Below are 14187 nucleotides of genomic sequence, written 5' to 3'. Positions count from 1 at the left end.
AACCTTCAATCACTTAATCTTAATTGGAAAATACTTTCTTTATGCTAATGCCTTAGATGATAAAAGACCGCAGTTTGCGGATTTCATCACTCTTGTACATGATAAAATCGACGTAGAAAAATATATCGCTATCATGACGAATAATTCCTCTGCTTTTGTCAAAAAGTGGGCCAAATTTCTCACCTGAGTAAATTTCTGGATACCTTTAGTTAGTCAGTAAGTCAGTTCCTGTAGTTAGTAATTACATTGCATGTCTTGCCTGTATATAACTTTATCGTATTTTATGCGTTCCGTAATTTATATTAGTATTAGTATTGTAAACCGCGCAAATATTGCATTGTAAACAGTGTTAATACCATGTTTTAAGTAGTGATTAGATTGCGATAAGGTCAGCACTTTGTTGTAAATAATGTTAAAATTGTGAATAGTATAATTACTGAGTCGTAGGTATTATTAGTATTATTATTAGAGTAAGTAGCATGTAGTGTTAGCATGTATTGCAGTCAATAAAAAAAAATAAATAAATAAATAAAAAAGAAACGAAGAATCGGAAAACGGGTTTTTCTGGCGTGACCGCCCACTTTTCGCCTGTTAGGATTACTGTAATTTATATCAAATTGACGTTCTGTCAAAAAATTACAACTTTTTATAAATTTCGGGTACACTGAAAACGCACCCTGATTGCCCGCCTTGAGTCACGCAAATGGCGCGAATGTTTACTTTCACAGGGCTACCGCTGGCCTGATAAATGCTTAGCACAATGGCCGCTTGAACACACTGGTTCGATTCACAAAATGTTTGGCACAATGGCCAATTCAACACACTTGTTTGATTCACAATTTTTTGGGACGACTGATCGCTCGCAAGAAACAGGGTGATTGCAGTATTCGGTCTATGCAATAACGTTTGTAGAGGAACACACAAGAACCAAGCAAGATCTAGAAATAACATAGAAAATTCTCCTTACCTTTAAAGCTTGCCGTCCTCAAAGAAAAATCATCCGTCCACTTTATGAAATACTTTCAGATCTGAGTTTCAATACTGTGTCAATATATGGAATAGGGGGGGGGGGGGGGGGTGGAGGGGAGGGAAAGGGATATTTTCAAAATATTGCACCTTATTGTACTCAAAAGATAGCCCACTAGCCATCCCGCTTTGGTGAGTTTCATGTAAAGGCAGGCAATGTTTTAATTAACCCTCCTTGCCGGGTAACTCGGTCAGCCAGGGCTCCTTCCCTCCATGTAAATAGGCCCTTAGACAGGGTAAAATTCAGGGTACCACGTGACTTCCATATAGACTTTATAACTAGCATATGACACGAACGTGATTTCCACTCCTACTTTCATGCTGCTCGATGTCTGATGAACTTCGCGTGATATTTACAAGGTGGTTTTAACTGCCACTATACAGGAAGGTAAGGCTGATTTTTACATCCCAGAATTACTTGAAGAACCCCCCTCTTCGGTTTGATGTCCTTAAAAGATTCTGATGTGGTATAGCAAATTCGTACGACACAATGAAATTTTTAGGGTGAATCGCGCGTGTAACTTCCTGAATGCAGATGATGATACGTTATGGCTTGGTGGAAAAGACAGGACGCGGAGTGCCTCGCGCCCCGTCTTTTCCACCAAACCATATGATACGGAATTTCGTGATGTTATGGAGTTGATCGGTACGTTTTCTGCGCATCGTCTGGAATTGAAATGGTTGTCAAGATGTTCTTCATGGTTAACAGTGCGGAGGATATCATTTTGGGCTAAATTATCGAATATAGGGGCCACTTATTTGCATATCATTAAATGACAAAAGCTCCTGTTCTTGTGTGTTCCGTTGTACAAAAGGTTCCAACTAATTTGCATTTGTCGACCTGTCTGGCTCTAAATTCTACAGTTGGTCGATCGGCGTGCAGGTAAGCCCTGATTCAGCAAAGAATTCCTGTGACTTCCTACACGATGCGAATGAAAAAAACTGTCTTGGGTTTTAAAACTTCCACAAAAAGTGAGCCAAATGTTTTATAACATTTTCAATGAGATAGCTTAAATTTTGTAGAAAGGGAAGTTCCCTCTGGTAGGCTTCAAGAAGTTGTTGATTTTGTTTTTCAAAAGCATTTTGCCACGCTTCAACTATGTCGTCTCTAATTGGTAAAAAACTGACAGGTGAATTCATGCATGTAAATGAACTCTGCTTAAATAGAAAATTCTCTTATGTTTAAAAAAAGCAAGGGTGCTGTTTGACTGGCTAATTTACAACAGGCCACATGCTTGCTGTGTGACTGAAAAGTCAACATTTAAGATACTGAAAACAATAATTGGTTCATATTGAAGATTACTGGGAAGTTTGAAAGGTCAGGAAAGAGAAGAAATGAAGTCAGCTCTTCAAACATCTTGCGAGCTTCAAATCTCAATAACACAAGTTGTTGCACCTCCCAACTCAAATACAATTTCCGATTTGAGGAGAACATACCACGTGCCATGGGTCAAAAACTCACTAACTCGCATAACTCTAAAGGGTGAATAAAACTCACTAACTACCTAGGAAAACGACAACTTGAACTTTTGACTCACAAGTCATCAGGCTGTGCACCTTGAAATCGAAGTCTCCACCATTCGTCAACTGACACTGTATTTTTGGTTTGCATCTACGTGATGACACGGCCATGTTGGTGTACAAAACAATTAGAAAATGTCACCACAAGTTTTGCTTAATAATACAGTCAAATTCCCAAAAGACATTTTACTGCATCGTTCTGTACACCAACATGGTCGAGTGACGTCAGATGCAAACCATCAATCGTACATTTTGTCAAATATCTTGACTCTGTAGCCTTGGAACAGGTCGGATAATCAGGGCTTGAGGTTTTAAAAAATCCGGTCAAATTTTTCAAACAAGACATGAAAATTTAGTCGCAAATTTGCGATTCCTCCAGATATTTTGGTCGCAAATGGGAAAAACTCAGTCACAAATGCGACTGTATTGGTTACAATTTCGAGCCTTGATAATGTTTAACTGACTTTACCTTTGCTTTCTCTTATATTGTGGTGTTTACATTTGCAATATTTTAGTTGTCATCTGAGTTTGTGCCACGTACGTTTCTTCATCAATCAGCCATGGTATTCGAAAAATACCTAACAGTAATGACATTTTATGACATTATTCTTCTTGATTTCCTTATTCTGAGGGATATTTCAATATTATTGTTTCTGTATTCAATCAGTGATCATTGGTAAAACCCTCTTAAGCCTTTTCAGAATGAACTCTCTATACTGTCTGCCCACATAACTAATTGATTTGTCATACCAATGTCATACAACAGAATAAAATTGAAAGACTCTTGAGTTATCATGAAGACCCCGTTAAGGGTGCTTGAAGAACAAAATAATATGAACTCATGTGATGTAACATGGATAAATTTAAAGTAGTTTCATTAATCTTATCCACAGATTATGGAATGGAGCCAAGGTGATTCTGAAGATTGTTTGTAAAGGCTTCCCGAGACTTCAATAATGTCAAGAGGAACTCCTGTGAGTTTCTTGAAATGTTTAGAGGGTTTGTGCTATGGTTTCAGTGCAGCTCTTTCACACACATCAATAATCAATAATTATGTACAATATATATATATATATATATATATATATACATACATTTGGGGTGGCTTTATAAGCTTAACCTCCATCCCAGACATCAGCACTGCACTGATGAGGCCCAGAAGGCCGAAACAGTACTGTCTGCAGTTATATATATATATATGTATACAATGTGCCCTCCCGGTTGTCACCATAATGGCTTTATGGCAACTCCTGAACTTGGGCACATGATGTACGGTTACACATTGTTGGATTGCATTGTGGAGTCACAAGAGTGCTCAAACTGCAATCAGTGAGCGAAGCATTATGCCAATAGTGAACACCTATTATGAGGCTCTCCACCCAATCGAGAGAGTGCTCAAACTGTATGAACAGTGAGCGTAATATACAATATGTACAATATATATATATATGTACAATATATATATATATATAATCTTTCACAAGCATCCAATACGTGTAGATGTTTTCTTTCTTTTGTTCTTCCCTAAAGAAATATAGAACGTGTCTTGTCTTCATTTGTGTTATATATATATATATATATATATATATATATATATATATATATATATATATATATATAATATATATATAATTACTTGTGTGGGAAAGGAAAAATTAAAACATTAAAACACTACAGAACTGTTTCGAAAGGGCCTGATGGTCCTCTCTCGCCTCTTGTTTTGAATTGGTTCGCGGTAAGCCCCATATATGTGCACGCAACCAAATATTTGATAAGGCATGCTTGAACCATCAACTTCCGAAACCACACGGCTTCATTTAGAAATGAGAACAAAAGGAACGCAACGGAGTTGAGTAAACACATCTGGTCCCTAAAGGACAGCAAAACGGAATTTGCCATAACCTGGAAAGTACTGGCTCGCGCCAGACCTTATTCAAACATAACAAAGAGATGTCATCTTTGCATAACAGAAAAATTTTTCATCATCTGTAAACCGGGAGCGGGCACCCTGAACAAAAGGAACGAACTGGCGAGTGCGTGCCGGCACGCAACCAAATATTTGATAAGGCATGCTTGAACCATCAACTTATAAAAGGAACGTTAGTCAGGCCGCACAACATGCTTGATTGACGTCCGTTTCCGGAATGTGTTTTGATAGCAGATAGGTAAGCTGGTAAGGATGGTCTGAACTAGACTTGAGAGTGTACTTCGGCTTCTTTGAAGGCAATAAGTTACCATGGCCACAAAGTAGGCTACTTGAGCTGAGATTTAAGCCGTTCACATCTGAAGTAGGGCTCAAGTGTATTTAAGGTATCCTTAGTCCGCTAGTATCAACCCACCTGATGTTATCAACACTTCCATTGTTTTATATTGCGCATTAGGTCAGTTTAGATGACCAACTTCGCTAATCTCCAAGGCTTGTGGGTCCTCATGTGATGGCTCGCAAGAAACAGGGTGATTGCAGTATTCGGTCTATGCAATAATGTTTATAGAGGAACACACAAGAACCAAGCAAGATCTAGAAATAACGTAGAAAATTCTCCTTACCTTTAAAGCTTGCCGTTCTCAAAGAAAAATCATCCGTCCACTTTATGAAATACTTTCAGATCTGAGTTTCAATACTGTGTCAATATATGGGGGGGGGGGGGGGAGGGGTGGGGAAGGTAAGGGATATTTTCAAAATATTGCATCTTATTGTACTCAAAAGATATCCCACTAGCCATCCCGCTTTGATGAGTTTCATGTAAAGGCAGGCAATGTTTTAATTAACCCTCCTTGCCGGGTAAATCGGTCAGCCAGGGCACCTTCCCTCCATGTAAATAGGCCCTTAGACAGAGTAAAATTCAGGGTACCACGTGACTTCCATATAGACTTTATAACTAGCATATGACACGAACGTGATTTCCACTCCTACTTTCATGCTGCTCGATGTCTGATGAACTTCGCGTGATATTTACAAGGTGGTTTTAACTGCCACTATACAGGAAGGTAAGGCTGATTTTTACATCCCAGAATTACTTGAAGAACCCCCCTCTTCGGTTTGATGTCCTTAAAAGATTCTGATGTGGTATAGCAAATTCGTACGACACAATGAAATTTTTAGGGTGAATCGTGTGTGTAACTTCCTGAATGCAGATGATGATATGTTATGGCTTGGTGGAAAAGACAGGACGCGGAGTGCCTCGCGCCCCGTCTTTTCCACCAAACCATATGATACGGAATTTCGTGATGTTATGGAGTTGATCGGTACGTTTTCTGCGCATCTTATGGACTTGAAATGGTTGTCAAGATGTCCTTCATGGTTAACAGTGCGGAGGATATCATTTTGGGCTAAATTATCGAATATAGGGGCCGCTTATTTGCATATCATTAAATGACAAAAGCTCCTGTTCTTGTGTGTTCCGTTGTACAAAAGATTCCAACTAATTTGCATGTGTCGGCCTGTCTGGCTCTAAATTCTACAGTTGGTCCGATCTGCGTGCAGGTAAGCCCTGATTCAGCAAAGAATTCCTGTGACTTCCTACACGATGCGAATGAAAAAAACTGTCTTGGGTTTTTAACATTTTCAATGAGATAGCTTAAATTTTGTATAAAGGGAAGTTCCCTCTGGTAGGCTTCAAGAAGTTGTTGATTTTGTTTTTCAAAAGCATTTTGCCACGCTTCAACTATGTCGTCTCTAATTGGTAAAAAACTGACAGGTGAATTCATGCATGTAAATAAACTCTGCCTAAAAAGAAAATTCTCTTATGTTTAAAAAAAGCAAGGGTGCTGTTTGACTGGCTAATTTACAACAGGCCACATTTTTTTTTTTTTTTTCATTTATTTATTTCCCCATTTACTTAGAGAATTACAAGGTCTAAAAAGCTCACTACATGAAATAAACGGAGAAGGGCAACGATATAGGTAAACTAGTTAGATGCCCTTTAAATTAAGTTACATTTTATTTTAAGATAAAAGATAATTACAATAAGCGAAAGGAAAGGAGGAACACATAGTTAAGGGGTGCAGTAGTTAGTACTGAGCAAAATAATTCTGAAAAAGATATCTTTTAAATAGATGTTTATTTGACAAACTACGAATGAATAGAGGAATATCGTTCCAATAATAACATCCAATAATTGTCGGGCAGAATTTCCTTATATTTGTTCTAAAGGAACTGGGATTTAGATACTGTAAGGATGTGCTTCGAGTAGTATAATTATGTTGCTCAGATACAACAGATAGAGTAAGATTTGATGGTTTGTTATTTACGATAAGATCATAAAATAGTTGACAAGTTTTTAACTTCACAATATCAGGAAATTTAATTAGGCCAAGATTAACATAATGGGGAGTAATATGCTCACGAAGTGGTACCTCATTGATGATTCTTAAAGCTTTGTTTTGCAGCTTTACCACTTGAGATATGGCAGCTTCGTAGTTATTACCCCACAATACGCAGCCATAAGTTAAATAAGGATATATAAGTGCATAATAGATACTTGTTAAAGATTTGTTGGGTACATGACGTTTTAATTTTGCAATAATATTTATGCTTTTACTGATTTTACTACTAATATAATCGATATGATGGTGCCATGATAGAGAACAATCAATAATTAATCCTAAGTAGTTAACACTGTGAGACTGTTCAAGATACTGATCCGCTAGTTTAAGAGGGGTGTATAAATTATAATTAAGTTTTTGCCGTGGTTGGAATACTATATATTTTGTCTTAGTTAAATTTAAAGTTAGCTTATTTGAGCATAGCCAGTCATAAATAGCGGGTAATTCAGAGTTTATTAGGTGTAGCAATGCATCGAGATCCCTACCAGTCGCAGTCAAGGAGGTATCATCGGCAAATAGTCTTAAGGAAAAATAATTAGTTGCATTAACTATATCATTTATGTAAACTAAGAAAAGAAAAGGACCCAAGATCGACCCTTGTGGCACTCCTGAATTTACGGAAAGAAGACTAGACTCAGCTCCATTAACATACACTCTTTGCTTCCTTTTGATTAAATAGGACCTAAACCATTGGTTTTCAACATCTCTTATTCCATAAAAATTTAGTTTAGACAACAGAATCGAGTGATTGACTGTATCGAAAGCTTTACTTAGATCTAAAAATAGGGATACAGCATAACATCCTTCATCAAGGGCTAATGTTATCTCGTCTATTAAATCTACTAAACAGTCAGTTGTAGTGTTGTCAGATCTAAAACCGTATTGGTAAAATAGAACGTTAATTGATTAAGAATGCATCTCTCAAATATATTTTACTTAGAGCTGGAAGAACTGAGATAGGCCGGTAGTTATTACACAAAAGACGAGATCCTTGTTTGAAAATCGGGATGACTTTGGCAATTTTTAAACTGTCAGGAAAGATACCTTGTTCAAGTGTCAAGTTTATAATATATGTCAATGGTTTAAATATTTCCAGCGAACCGGAAGATAACAGCAAAGGGTGGACCTTATCAACCCCAATTGATTTCCTAGTATCAATATTTTCTAGCAATAAGAACACTTCAACTTCATTGACTTTATTAAAGTGAAACTTACCCTTTTTTCTCTTCATGTAATGCGAGAAACGGCGATTTGTAGTGGGAAGTTTTGATGCAAGCTCAGTTGGAATGTTACGAAAATACGTATTGATAGCATTTGATATCGTAACTGGTTGCTGTAGATTTTTATTACCAACTTGTAAATTATCAATGTGAGAAGATGGACGCTTTTTATTAATTATTAGGTTAACGTTATCCCACATTTTCTTAGTATTACGAGAGTCTTGAAAAACCCGACCATAATATAATGAGCGAGAAAGTTTGTTAATTGCCACAATTTTATTACGGTAAATTTTATATTGATTATAATAACTAATGCAACGGGTTGTCAACCATTTTTTATACAAATAATTTCTAAGTTTGATTGATTTCCGCAGACCTCCGGTTATCCAAGGTTTATTAGTCTTGCCTTTAATTTTGATCGATTTGAGTGGTGCATGTCGATTACTAATCTTATTAAAGGAATGTAGGAATCTGGTCAAACTTTCATTCGCATCATTACACTTAAATACAGGCGACCAGTCTTCGCACCTCAGTGCATCACAGAAAGCATGCAGGCCACAGGCCACATGCTTGCTGTGTGACTGAAAAGTCAACATTTAAGATACTGAAAACAATAATTGGTTCATATTGAAGATTACTGGGAAGTTTGAAAGGTCAGGAAAGAGAAGAAATGAAGTCAGCTCTTCAAACATCTTGCGTGCTTCAAATCTCAATAACACAAGTTGTTGCACCTCCCAACTCAAATACAATTTCCGATTTGAGGAGAACATGCCACGTGCCATGGGTCAAAAACTCACTAACTCGCATAACTCTAAAGGGTGAATAAAACTCACTAACTCCCTAGGAAAACGACAACTTGAACTTTTGACTCACATTTGATCAGGCTGTGCACCTTGAAATCGAAGTCTCCACCATTCGTCAACTGACAATGTATTTTTGGTTTGCATCTACGTGATGACACGGCCATGTTGGTGTACAAAACAATAGAGAATGTCACCACAAGTTTTGCTTAATAATACAGTCAAATTCCCAAAAGACATTTTACTGCATCGTTCTGTACACCAACATGGTCGAGTGACGTCAGATGCAAACCATCAATCGTACATTTTGTCAAATATCTTGACTCTGTAGCCTTGGAACAGGTCGGATAATCAGGGCTTGAGGTTTTAAAAAATCCGGTCAAATTTTTCAAACAAGACATGAAAATTTAGTCGCAAATTTGCGATTCCTCCAGATATTTTAGTCACAAATGCGACTGTATTGGTTACAATTTCGAGCCTTGATAATGTTTAACTGACTTTACCTTTGCTTTCTCTTATTTTGTGGTGTTTATATTTGCAATATTTTAGTTGTCATCTGAGTTTGTGCCACGTAGGTTTCTTCATCAATCAGCCATGGTATTCGAAAAATACCTAACAGTAATGACATTTTATGACATTATTCTTCTTGATTTCCTTATTCTGAGGGATATTTCAATATTATTGTTTCTGTATTGAATCAGTGATCATTGGTAAAACCCTCTTAAGCCTTTTCAGAATGAACTCTCTATACTGTCTGCCCACATAACTAATTGATTTGTCATACCAATGTCATACAACAGAATAAAATTGAAAGACTCTTGAGTTATCATGAAGACCCCGTTAAGGGTGCTTGAAGAACAAAATAATATGAACTCATGTGATGTAACATGGATAAATTTAAAGTAGTTTCATTAATCTTATCCACAGATTATGGAATGGAGCCAAGGTGATTCTGAAGATTGTTTGTAAAGGCTTCCCGAGACTTCAATAATGTCAAGGGGAACTACTGTAAGTTTCTTGAAATGTTTAGAGGGTTCGTGCTATGGTTTCAGTGCAGCTGTTTCATACACATCAATAATCAATAATTATGTACATATATGTATGTAGGATCCGAAGGATACAAAACGCTTATATATATATATGTATATGTATATGTATTGTATATGTATATATATGTGTATATATATATATATATATATATATATATATATATATATATATATATATATATATATATATAAGCGTTGTGTATCCTTCGGATCCTACTAGCTTGTGACTACATCGTTGGATTTCCAGCCTTGTTGATTCCAAATATATATATACGTGTAGATGTTTTCTTTCTTTTGTTCTTTCCTAAAGAAGGTGTTCTCTATAAACGTGTCTTGTCTTCATTTGTGAAAAACATGAAGAATTGCGCTGAGCGGGATTTGAACCCACGTCCCTCTGAACACCGGTAGGGTTCTATATATATATATTTATATATAAATGATTTGGTTGAAAAGTTAAAACAAGACTAGATATTGCATCTCGACAACGCTGTTTCGTTAGATGTCTCACTCATCAGGAGTTTGATACTAAATGTATATACAACAATATATAAATGTATATACAACAATCGATTGTTGTATATACATTTAGTATCAAACTCCTGATGAGTGAGGCAACTCACGAAACAGTGTTGGCGAGATGCAATATCTAGTCTTGTTTTAACTTTTTAACCAAATCATTTATTTCTGCTCTATCTAACGATATCGAGCACTCTATGCAGACAAGTCGATTTCCTGTCTAAGCCCCTGCACAGTGGCTGTTTTATCACCAGTGCCCAGTTCCCGGTTATTTTTGAAGGAAAGGTTATGACGATGTTATTATAACAGAGTTTGCGACGTCTCACCCTTTGCTTGTAAACCCCCTGTTTGTGTTGTAGCTTGCCGAAAACTCTACAGATTGGTAAAATAAACAACTAACTACTGCATTTTCCTTGGCATTTATTTATTGAAATGTCCTTCGGAAAAAGTCGGGAATGGGGGAGCACGCCCCCCAGAATCCCCCCCTCTCCCCGTAGTCTGGAGCGCCTGGTACTATCACTACTGCTACGTCTACTTCTCCTTCTCCAACTCCCACATGTACTACTACTTCTTCAACCGCTGCTGCTGCTATCAAACCTACTGACATACAGAAAAACGCGCGAATAAGATCCTAAAATTTACGAACCTGTTAAGCTAAAATTTTCATTTTATTCCCCCTTTTCATAAGAACCTATTTAGCCTAAAATTTGCAATAGGTTTTTCTTTTACATAAATGAAGGCACAGATGAAAATGCAGCAAAACTTTTAGTCTAGGTTTCAGTCAGTAAGATTCAAAGACACTGCAGCCTGAAAGACATGCATGCTAGTACTTTGGAAAGAAAAATTTACTGTGTAGTTATCACCTGAACTGTATTGTAGATAATTATTTAATACAGCACTATAACTATTCCATATCGCATATGCCCTGTGGTAGTTATTCGTGCTTATCGCTAGTGCCCCTATCAAATTAAGAACCTATTTAAGAGCCTAAGTAGCCTAACATCCCACTAAATACCATTTCTATAAGAACCTATTTAGGCTAGGTTGGAAAAATCTTGGTTCTTATACGAGTGTTTTTACTTTATTCTACGTCCTCACCATTCAAAACTAACAGTTTCCCATGTCCTCTTGTCCAATAACCACTATAATAGTTGTCTTAGTTAACCTCACTTCCAGCTGCCGTGGCCTTCTTCTACAGCATTTTCCAGTTAGCTATAGAGGTTGCTCCATGTGTGAGACAGGATTTCAATGTTGTCCGCAAACCTCGAGTTTTCATGAATTTCTTCCGTTATATCTCCAAATTCTGAGACAGTCAACATTGAGGATTCACTTTAACATTTTGCTCATCCCTAGTGACATGCAGCCATGTAAGACACCCACAACTACACACCTATGCACAGAGTCTCTAAGTTTGGCTAAATAAAATTTAGGCATAGTTAAAACAAATTCATTGCTGGTGTTTCACCAAGGATATGATAGGGATCCCAGGGAAATTTGCACAGATGGGATTTGTGATCCCTGATTGGTTCTTGCTCCTGACCCAGCAAAGTCCCCATCTATCGTTCAACAATGGGCATCAACCGTCTCATCGCATTTGAAGAAGGCCCATTCGGGTGCGGCCATGCAGTAGGGAACTTCGATCAAAGCAAAGAAAAGTCACGGGTAGCGAAGGGGACTCCACCCTCTTCCATGTCGGAGACTCTGTAATGATGCATGTCCCTCTTGGCCTGGTTTGCCCTGCAAGTTACAAAGCCGCTGGCTATGTCCTTTCATAGTTGTTAGATGTCTTCAAGGAAATATATACCGCATCAAGCAGGACGGTAATTTCCGTAAATGGTTTTTACGACATGGCGACCAGCTTCGTCTTCTTCGCTCAAGCCACACTTCTGCGGCATCGAGAGTGTCTTACAAGTTTAAAGCCTTAAAGCATCGAGAGTGCCATACGGTACCTCCTGTACTACGTCCACCTAAAAGCAGTTCTTTTCCGAATGTTTCCCGCCCAGAAGTGTAGCCAGCAAGGGTCCCTGCCCCTCCCTCTTCTGATTTTGCCTGACCCCTTCCTGCCTCAGGTGTGGTGATCCTCTGCCAGAGAGGCAGAGAGCTGTGCAGAGTGGACTAACGGGTCAGATTGTAGTAGTTTAGACTATTCCTAATCTTGCTCCGCTCCTTCCTTGACATTGCGTAGAGGGATTAAGTCACGCCAACCCCCCCCCCCCCCCGCCCCCCTGACATTGACGTTGCCCCCTTCCCCCTTCTTGCATCCTGCATTTGATGTTGAGGACAATACTGGCGTTTTCCTCTTACAATAACTTAAAAACAGAGCTTCGTCGCCTTCTTAACCATTAGGGATTTATTAACCTCCATAGGGGGAGGAGTGTTACAGTTGTAACCTGGATCTCCTTAGGTCATTTTAGGGCAATGGGGTCTGGGTACCACCTCTGCTATAAATACCTCGAGTTTCTCCGTCCTCAGAATTCACACTATCCTTCCGTCCTTATGTTAGCTCAAATCCAGACATAATTGTGACGAAAGGCAATCATGACCACCTTTATACGGACAGGTAACTCTATTGTGACCTCGGCAGGGAAGTTCGTACACGCTGGTTTAGAATAGTCAACACTCACATGCCTACCATAAATAGCTGCAAGTCTATACAGTACCCGCTGAAGCTTATTTACTTTTTCCCTTTCTTTGTCCATTTTAACTTGTTTGTCTTTAATTAAAAGATCTCAGTAATAGCGATGTATAAGCACATGGATGAACTGGCAGTGTGACGATTTCTTCGGTGGTGTTTACAGATAACCTTGCATCAGGGCGATCAGGCCGAACTCGTTCTTGTCTTCGGGAGGTGATTTGCCCTTTTACCTGTAATCCGTGAAAAAGTATTCACTAGAATTTAGCACGTTTATTCTACCAAAAAAAATATTAGTTTCTGTTCCACTTGCACTTGTAGACTTACACAAATTACAGCTCTCCTCACTGAATAACAGTTGCCTCCTCAAGATCAATTCTCCATTATCGTAACGTTGGGTAAGATTTCATCCCGGTAATTTCACGCCGCTCGCAAGATACTATTTCAAAAGTTGACTTTGGCTGCCATTGTACTTTCAGTTTTAGTCTTAGTCCAGCTCCGGAACGTTGTACCTGAAACTGGTCGTGTAAATATGATTTAAGGCATTGTGAAACGAATCTCCAACACGCAAGTTGACGAAAGTATATCGTTAGAGCGTCTCTGTACTGAATTTGTGATTCTTCATCAGGAACAGATACCTCTTCCTAACCGAGTTTGAGGTGCGTACTGCAAGGGACGGACCGAGTTTTTTTTCCCTTGATCTACATGCACCTGTTTCGGTAGTAAGTTAATAAAAGTCCATTGATCGTGGCACTAGGATTAAAAGGCTGCATCTGTGGATCCTGCAGTTAATTTAAGTTAAACTTGTGCTTACTTCTATTTCAGGATCCCTCCTTCCCCGGCACTTCATCCTCTGCACAAAGAAAAAGGAAAAAAGGCCATGAAAGCATTTCAGGCCAAGCATCAAGTAGGAAGCTTAAGGTTACTCTCCTGAGCGATGAATGGAAATCTACAAAAGGAGGCTTGTCGACCATAAACAGAGAGCTTGCCATTCAGTTGGCGAAACATCAGAATGTGGAAGTCAGTATGTACCTTCCTCGGTGCAGTGAAGACGATCTGAGAATTGCTAAGGAATACCATGTTAACCTCGTACAAGC

At 38.3% G+C, this 14187-nt stretch overlaps 1 protein-coding gene across 2 annotated transcripts in view; it reads left to right on the top strand.

The window, feature by feature from the left end:
- The first annotated feature begins 1316 nt into the window (after window positions 1-1316).
- Window positions 1317-14187, top strand: part of LOC138049148 (D-inositol 3-phosphate glycosyltransferase-like) — a 15638-nt gene continuing 2767 nt past the window's right edge. The window contains exons 1-4 of one of the 2 annotated variants that reach the window (XM_068895305.1): window positions 1317-1414; window positions 3441-3521; window positions 9821-9901; window positions 13916-14187. The exon at window positions 13916-14187 is cut by the window's right edge and continues 2767 nt beyond it. In XM_068895305.1, coding sequence (XP_068751406.1) covers window positions 9884-9901; window positions 13916-14187 — 290 coding nt within the window. In that variant the 5' untranslated portion in view covers window positions 1317-1414; window positions 3441-3521; window positions 9821-9883. Of the gene's footprint in view, window positions 1415-3440; window positions 3522-5294; window positions 5536-9820; window positions 9902-13915 lie in introns of those variants that run through there. The other variant, XM_068895304.1, reaches the window with a different exon arrangement.

The sequence above is a fragment of the Montipora capricornis genome, chromosome 5 (assembly GCF_036669925.1).
Source record: "Montipora capricornis isolate CH-2021 chromosome 5, ASM3666992v2, whole genome shotgun sequence".
In the NCBI taxonomy this organism is placed as follows: domain Eukaryota; kingdom Metazoa; phylum Cnidaria; class Anthozoa; order Scleractinia; family Acroporidae; genus Montipora; species Montipora capricornis.
The sequence above is the reverse complement of the archived record's forward strand: the minus strand, read 5'-3'. Positions and strand labels throughout refer to the sequence as shown.